General features: G+C 41.2%; 1 protein-coding gene across 1 annotated transcript in view; it reads right to left on the bottom strand.

Annotated features, from left to right (window-relative positions):
• Window positions 1–313: 313 nt before the first annotated feature.
• The window catches only part of FUT8 (fucosyltransferase 8 (alpha (1,6) fucosyltransferase)), a 31,229-nt gene continuing 22,348 nt past the window's right edge, over window positions 314–9,194 (bottom strand). Inside the window, 3 exon segments of the mRNA XM_009081483.1 lie at window positions 314–644; window positions 4,127–4,277; window positions 8,298–8,474. Of these exon segments, the coding sequence (XP_009079731.1) occupies window positions 327–644; window positions 4,127–4,277; window positions 8,298–8,474 (646 nt within the window). The 3' untranslated portion in view covers window positions 314–326.

Genomic DNA, 9,194 nt, shown 5'->3' with positions numbered 1-9,194 from the left:
ATGGCAGAGAAGAGCCCAGAGCTCACATCAGACTAATGACTGGGGCAAATCCAGGAAAGAGACAAGGAGTATAAACCAGCAGGTTTCCTGCTGCCTGTGGATCTGTGTGTGCATGTGCCAGAGTGCATTTAACAAAACGTTTGAGTGAGTTCAGGTAAGAGCCCATCCAGTCGCTCCCAGCGTCTCCGCCGGTGTCACGGCGCAGGCTTTGATTTACCTGCACGGTGAAACGCAAATTCGGACCCCGTTCAGCCATTAGTTAGTGTGTTGTCGACTGGTTCAAACCTATCAAAATTGAGAGTTACAGCTGAATGTCTTCCTTTAACCTACTTGTCAGCCTCTGGGTATGTTGGATACTTGACTGTCTCAATTTTCTCCTTAACTTTGTAGGAAGGGTACAGGCCTGTTCTTCCCAATTTCCTATTGATGCCCTTTGAATAACCATCCCAGTGGTTTCCAGCTACTCCAATTATATCTCCAGGTTCCATAGGAATTTCATCAGCAGTTCGTGGATGATGAGCATAAATAGCAATCTGGTTGTGAGCGTTCTGTCCCCCAAAGTAATAGATATCATCCAAAGAATGGAAATACGCTGAAGCATCTGGATGCAACGTCTGCATGATTTCATAGGCAACTCGACAGACCTTAGAAACAGAAAAGAAGTCATCAGCACTGTGCATGCCTGAAACACACCACAGCTCAGCAACGAACGCACAGACAGCAAACCTCCCAAGAGGAGCAAGTTTTGGAATCTTCAGGTCAAAAAAAGGCCACAATTAAATAAAAAACACTAACCAAAAAAATCTCTGAACATTTACTAACAAGAAGCATGAAATTTTACAGCTTTTTAATTAGTCCTCTGATGATCAGATGTGGTAAGCAAATAAAGCAATACACAAATAGTTAGAACAGTCTGCCCTTCAGTAAAAACCAAACACATCTAAACAAACACAGCAATCCTGAAAATTGCAGTACTGAAAGATCTGCAGCTAATCAACTCTCACAGCAAATTCATTTCCTTTCACTACTACTGCTAAGAACTGTACTTTACTTCCCTCTGAACCTTCAGAACTCACATTTTCCAAATTTATCCTGCAATAATGAGGCTTTACATTTTACTTTTCTAAAGAAGTTCCAATTTCCACAACCACGCAGATCCACAAGTCCAAGGCTCTAGAATGCTGCTGCTCCTAGAACTGTGATAGGTTTATGACTGTTGGCAACTGAGAAGCCAAATGAATGAAACTGAATTCCAGCAAGACAATAACGACGTTGGTGAGAAAACAGATGCATTTCTACTAGGCACTGTGCCCCACTTCACGAAGGGAATTATCTTCAGACTGAGGCAGGTCCCACATCAGAGCTGTGCTGCACTTCTCAGAGTTGCAAGAGACACCACAGAACACAGCATTAAACAGAGCTCTGTCCAACACCTGGCTAGAACACTCCTGGCAGGTCTCTGAATCGGCCACTGTGACTCATCTCCATCACTGCATCTCTCCCTGACTTTGCCCGAGTTTGCTGAAGGTTGATAAACTGTGTTCGTACACAGCAGATTTCTTCAATATGAAGAAGCATTTGAACTTTTCCACAATTTTCAGCCTATGTAAATAATACAGTGAATAGAACTTTGATCAAACCAGATGCAGTTGTACTTTCCTAGCTTCTTCAGAGGTATTTGCTTTAAAAATGTAGTAGATTTCCTTTCACCCCTCTCCATCTGAACTTTCAAGTAACTTTCAGAACAGACTGAAATTAATTATTTCGAAGGACTATAATACAGAAACAAGTTTGATTCCTCATACGTTGGTAAAAGGTTATTTATTTTACAGCTTCTGTGGCTGTTTTCTGGTACTCTCTTCTCTGTAAGTGCGTGTACCCCAGGAAGAGGAGACACACACCGCAAAAGATTTTAAACCTCTTCAGTGGAAATGCTTTTCAGCATATCACTCAACATCTCCTCTCAGCAGTTGCTTCCTTTGCAGCACCAAACGTGGGGTATCAGACTAAGCTGCTGAGGACAGCAGGCAACAGATCCACAGACAGAGCTCTGGCTAGAGCCAAATCACATCTGTTAGTCACAGATTCACTTGTTTTGCAGCCTCTGAACTTACAGGGACAATGCAAAACACAAAGACTAATAAACCCTGGAAGGAAATGAGATTAGGAAGAGAAATACATCAGTCAGAGGGAGCTATGACTTCATCTGAGTAAAGACTGATGAGACAAAAGATGTTTGCATTCATGTGGAATCTTAATTCTGTTACTGGTTGTGATTTCTTTCCTCCCACGTTGTCTCTCCATACATCTCACTTAATGCAGTGTTGCTGAAATGCAGTGCCAAGGGAAGTGTTTCCTTGACTCCACAGCACTTCATGGAACTAATGTCTTAACCAGTTTTTTAAGGAATTATCTGTTCTTCAGCTTCTATCAGTGCTCCTTTAGTTTTGGCAGCATAACACCCAATTAACACAGGGAAATTCCTGATTCTACTCACATCTAGAGTCATTTTCTCCTAATAACTCTGCGATGAAGTTTTGACTCTTTTTAAGAAGGAAAGAAAAATAGAGAAAAAAGTCAGCATACAATAGATTAACGAGAAAGTCCAAAATCTCCCTGGACACGAATCAGACAATATTCTTATCCTTCCTTTCCATACATATTGGACAAAAGATGCTCATTAACTAGTCATTAATTAGCCTGACTTTGCTTAGCTTCAAGGCCAAAATAACAATCTAATGGTTTGCTTCACTGATGAAAGGACAGGGATCGCAAGACAAATGTTAAGAGGAGGGAATCAAATTTTAAACTCATGAAAGAGAAAACTTTATGAGTAGAGGGAAAACTTGCTACTGACCTTAGAAAAGCCCAATAGATGAAGATTCTGTGGAGCTGCACATTGCTGCATGCCCAGAAAAACTGATGTTAAATGACTTCTGAGGAGTTTAAATGACTAAAGTACAAAATATTGCCCAGAGTAAATAAGTAAACGATTGGATGAGATTGTTACTCCATCTACTCAGAGCAGCAGTCTAATACAGGATTTCCTATACCTTAGCAGAATTTGCTGCACCTCTGGAAAACCAAACATGTTATTCAACAAACACATCTATTGCCCAGGGCACGGCGAGGCAGGAGGAGACCTGAGCTCAGACACCCTGTACCTCAGAGGAGCTCTCCAAAGGGTTGTACCAGATGAACTCCAGAGGTCCTGACCAACCTGCATCACCTTAACTGTGCTGAGGTATGTTAACACATATTCTCCTTTCAAAGTGACTCCAAGCCTCAAAATTCAACTACAATATATTTTGTCCAAGCCATTTGTACCTGTATTTAAACTATGCTTACACCCAAGGTTTTAGTCCAAGCAAACATTTATCACTTTTAGTGATACATGAAATTAATGTACAATATAATGGATAAAGAAAAAAATACCAACAATGACAATTATCTGACTGAGTTTTCTATTGGACTCCACCTCTCTTTACCACACCACTCCAAAAAGGAAGCTTGTAGCATATATTTATGTGCACAAGGAAGTCTCTACAGTTGTCAGAATTCACATTTGCTGTGCTGCCACTGGATTGCTAGAAATGGAACAGACTGAAGGGAAACTAAATACCTGTGCTCTCCGTTCTTTCTACTTCCCACCACCAGCTCAGGCAACAGCAGACACATCTGAACTGAGCAGAGTGCAAATGTGTGTAGAAATGGATGGACACAAGTTATATATGTTAACTTGATGCAATATTAAGGTGCTAAACATGTTTACAAATATTTTTACCTATTTTAAATGCCTTAACAAAGCTACATGGGAATGGATGGTTATGAGTTACACATTAAGTTTATGCAAAACAACAAACTCTTAAACATGTTTAATATTTTTTCTTGCTTATTTCAAATGCCTAAATTAAGGCAGTAACTTTGATCAAAGAGAACTAGTCCAGCAGTGCCTGCAGCCCTCTAAATGTTCACACAGCACACCAAGCCTTTTGCTCCTCCCTGGCATTTTCACAAGACAATAAAGACAACAGGAGCATAAGAGGATAACAGTAATTTCTTAATGAAGAAGGCTAAGATTTAGAGCTGGCACATCTAATCTCTATTGTATTTGCACTGCAGTTACCTGGGAGGAAAAGGTGCAGACCAGGAAGTCTGCCTGGGACAAGAAGTGAATGTCCAGGATGACACCCCGGAGGGAGTTCTCGGTGTATCGGTTGTGAAGTCCTGCGGACCAGGAAATGGAGTTATCACTGATGAACTCATAATTTGGGTACCTGGGGAGACACAATGCACTGTTAACAACCAATTCTTGTTCTATTTACCTATCTGGTTTTTTTAAAAGCATCATCTTTGCTGCAGGGTAAAGTTGTTCACTTGGTTTAGGTGAGTCTCTGCCTTACAGGAAACTGATTCTACTCTTGCTGACCCTTGGGGTGCCAGTGCTGCCTCCAGGCATGTCCTTCCTTTCTGTACAAGAAAACAGGTTTGCTTCCTTCAGACTGCAAAAATCAGAGTCCACATGCTGAGCAGAGACAAGAGAACTTTTCATGAGGCATCTGATTTCTGACCAGCAAAAGACCAGTCTAATGACTTTGAGGAATGAAGCACACCAAAAAAAGTGCCATACTGGACATGTTAGAACAAAAAAGAATTATTTACACATACTCAGTGTGACCAAAGAACCTTCTGGTCCATCCTGTCTCCAACCCAGGCTGAGAGCAGAGTGTAATGCAAGCACAGACAAAGGGCAGCACATACCCCTGAGCTGCATGTGGCCACTGACTTCCACGAGGTGAGGTTTAACCTCAGCTCCACTCACTACAGAGCCCCAGGTTCTATTTAAAGCTACTCTTGCCACAATGCTGCAAAGAATAGAGGAAATGAGACTCCTCAGGCTCTATAGCTAGCTATTGCTTCCTTCCACTCCCCCCTCCAGCTGTATTTATATCATCATTACTGGAACACTCACACTGTAAGCTTTAGGGGAAAAGGAGAAATCAGAAGGTGGGGAAGAGACAGTTAAAAATCTTCCTTCCTGCACCTGCCAGCCTCAGCCACAGATACAGACCAAGCACAGTTATGGTGCTGTTTCAGGTTTCAGTTGGTTCTGGAAGATGATCACCTAGCTGTGTAACTATAGCTCGTTCCTGCAAGCACAAAACAAGGCAAGTTCAGGCTCCTGTTCTCAGTTTGCTAGGTCTGAAAGTTTCCAGAACAGGCAGTGCAAATGTTCTTCCCTTGGAAAGAAGATTGGGAGCATGTAAACACATGGAGTAAGAAATAATGTGTTTGCTCAGGTCTTGCTGTAAAAAATATTGCAGAATGTATGGGCAATTCATTAGATTCGAGGACTCTGAAGCACTGATGAATTTTATACATCAGGCATACTGTGACTCGTGAGCTGAACTCTGTACTATGTGCACTACAGATGACACATAGGGAGAAAAGACTTCAGCTAGCTATTGTGGAAGTAAATACACAGTGGGGAGAAAAAAAGAAAAAAGATTACTTTCCAGGTAAATATTCCAGAAGGAAGAATGCAATTTGTTAGATTTTCTGCTAATATATACATGTCTGAGGATGAGACCTATATAGATTCATATATGAGCCACAAATATACTATATATGGTTTCTTAAGAATTTATGTGCACAACCAGCATACTCTACCTAAAGGAGTGAAGACACTATCAGCAGCATTATAGACTAGATATACATATACTAGACATTCAACCATTTGCATCTTGAAACTATTAAGTCAGCCAGAGAAAAAGCAATTTACACCATCTCTAACACATCCCTTATCTGACAAAAGCCATGACTTGTGCTTAGCAAAAGCTGCCAAATGCTTTCATGTCACAACCACTGCAGCTGTGGAACCCTCAGCCACGAGACTCTCCACTCACAGAACCCTAACTCTGAAAATGTAGCACTTCTTTCCTTCTTTGGGAACTCTTCCAAACAAAAACGTCTACAAACTGGTAGCAGTGACTCCCATCTCTGCTGCTGGACTGTGGCTGGCAGGCATCTGACTGCAAGGGAAGTTTCTGGAACTCAAGTCCAAACATTTCTGTTTGCATGACTATGAATAGCTTAAAATGCTTCTCCTGACAGAAACAACATGTGTTGGCTAAGTTTTCATTATTTAAGTGCCAGCACTGACAGCCACTCACTCATGTGGTATCTAGCATGTACCAATATCACTGCACTGAGTAATGAAGGCAGCATAAGCTGCCGCAGTGTGACAACTGTTTCCCTTACAGCTTGGTAGTTCAGTGTGCCAGAACATTTTTGTCAGAAGTGTAAACTAATTTGTAGCTGATTTCACATGAAGCTGAAAGTTTTCTTTACTTTCAAAACATGACCTTAACCTGCCTTAGATACCCCCAAATGCTGAAACATCAAACTGCATCCTGCCTCCTGCGAAGTCACAAGACTTTCCGGTTCCTTCCACGCGACTGCAAGCAGCAGCAGGGTGTGAACACCTCGGGGAGTTGTGCTGCAGTGTAAGCTCTGACCTGAAAACTCAGCAGCAACACAGAAAACATTCTTGACTGCTCACAGATTCTGTGTCTCTTATTAAGGAAAATCCCAAACGAATGCTGTGCTGTGGAGCTGCACCTTTCCACACCAACACTGCAATCGGAAAATCCCAAACGAATGCTGTGCTGTTGAGCTGCATCTTTCCATACCAACACTGCAATTTGAAATGGACTGTGATGCCTAATGAAATCCACTACCATTTCACTGAACCACTCACAACTCTAGAATGATTTCCTGTTGATACTGAACTCGTGGCTGATATGTTCACACAGGTAGAGCATCTCATCATTCACAGAGTGCTAAGGGTTGAAAGTTACACACAAATGAAGCGAAACTGCATAGCTAAGATTGCTAGAGCAGTACTGAACTGTAATGTTACAACAATAATAAAAGTTGTTTAGTAATATGTAGATGTAATGAATTAACTCTTATAACATCAATTTTGTATTACCTATCTTTTCTTTATTCGGATTTGCACTTTAAATGTTATGTTATCATAATTTCTGCTGCTGTTGTTGTCTCTACACGTGTAAAAAAGGAAGGATGAGGTTGCCATCATCTGGAGCTGTGTATGCTCACTTAGCTTTACAAAACCCCACAATCCTAAGGAGCAGCCCTTTGCAGGAATAGGAGTCAAACAGAAACAACACAACTAAAATACACAGGTTTTCAAGGCTGCAGAAAATTCCTCTACTACAAATTAATCTTGTCTGCTTACCACAGAATCATAGAATTTAGGGGTTGGAATGGACCTTAGAGATCATCCAGCCCCAACCCCTGCCCTGGGCAGGGACACCTCCCACCAGAGCAGGTTGCTCAAGGCTCATCCAACCTGGCTGTGAACCCTGCCAGGGTTGGGGCAGCCACAGCCTCCCTGGGCAACCTGGGACAGTGTCTCACCACCCATAGAGTAAAAAACTTTTTTTCTAGTATCTAACTTAAACTTCCCCTCAAAGTTTAGGTTATATGTATATGCCAAAGAAAGTTTGTTAGCCATGTTATCTTAAATGTTTTTCCAAGACTGTCTATCAAAAATAAAAAAGTTCAAAATTTTACCACTTTGAATTTAAAAAGTATTCATGAATTAATTAAAAGTTTTCATTTACAAGGAAATACAGGCCGTGTTAGGAGTAAGTGAATGTGCATCCATGTTCTAGAGAGCTCAAACAGGACAAAAGCAAAGAAAAGGGACAGAGACACAGTCACAGGTGTGACATGGATTTAAGGACAAACTTTAAAATTATTCAAGTAGGATGAAAGTCTTCTAAGGTGCCAATACAGAAATCTTTCTGGAAGACTCTTCAGAAGCTTTTCAAAACAATTTATAAAAATTTCTCTGGCAATTCTTCACAGAAAGGTATTTTTGGCCAGGTGAAACCTCTTAACATATTAAGCAGATTTTACAATATTCCTAGACAGATTTTAAAACATATGTTCTACCAGAAGTTCAGTGCATTTATTGCTTATATTTTCCCCTCCCTTTTACAGCACTGATTTGTTTTTAAATAGCCACAAGTGTCTTGCTCAGCAGTTCCAGACTTTTAACACTAAGCAGTGAAAAGCATCCTTGGGAAAAAAAAAAAATCCATGAACAGCACGTCTGAGAAAAATCCAAAGCACTGGAAAATGAAATGCAATCTTAACTGAATGAAGGAGAACCAAAAAACCCACACTCAAATTTGTGTGCACAACAGTCAGAAACTGCAGAGTTAACCAGAAGGAACAAACTGTAGTACAAACATAATTCATCTTACTTGGACTTTGCTTCTTGCAGCAATGAAGGGTCATCTGTGGCCAAATACACTCGTTTCTTGTCCACGTGCATCCTGCGAGCGAGAAGTTCAAACCTCTCTTCCACGTGCACCATGTACTCCTCAATGGGATGAAATGCTGCCTCTGTCCCCACCTTGTCTGTCCTTCGGACGTGAACGCTGGAAAAAGGGACAAACTAGGAATCCAACTGATAAACACTACACATACCTTAGCCAACGCAACGAACTCCACGTTTTACGCCTGAGCTTTTAGAATGCACGTTAAATTGAATCCCTCCATAAAACCAGGAAGGAGTAAAACTCATCCATGGCTGTCAACAACACTGACAACACAAAGTGAGCTGTCAGTCTGGTCTAGAAAGTGACACGATAATCTTGCAATGAAGGCAAAGGGGAACGGAAAGAATGAAGGATATTGACTTATAGCATATAAGGTGTTCCCTTTGCGCAGAAGGTTAAGTTACCTGTTGGAGTTAGAGAATGCTTGATCAATACAGCTCAAAGGAGAAATAGGACTATTTGCATCATGGATATATTGGGATGCCAACTACAATGCACAGTTTGAACCAAGGGAGTTATGCATCTTTCTGAACTCCTTTAAATTTAACTGGTCTTCAGCTGCACCAGTGGTGAAGCAGCCACACTGACTCAACAGTCAAAAGCCAACTGACACTGAAAAACTAACAAGAAAGCTTCAGGACTGAAGAAAAATTCGGACAAAGGAAGCAGTACTTGCAGACTCTCATACCACAACACAACATTTTTCACGTGACATGACAGCAAAAGCTTCCACAAGCTGCTCTTTATTGCCCAGAGGTGCTTTCCTTCCTTCTCCCCAGATCTGCACACAGAGACCTTTCCCACTCACGGCTACTGTTA

The sequence above is a fragment of the Acanthisitta chloris genome, unplaced genomic scaffold (assembly GCF_000695815.1).
Source record: "Acanthisitta chloris isolate BGI_N310 unplaced genomic scaffold, ASM69581v1 scaffold1999, whole genome shotgun sequence".
Classification (NCBI taxonomy): Eukaryota; Metazoa; Chordata; class Aves; order Passeriformes; family Acanthisittidae; genus Acanthisitta; species Acanthisitta chloris.
The sequence above is the reverse complement of the archived record's forward strand: the minus strand, read 5'-3'. Positions and strand labels throughout refer to the sequence as shown.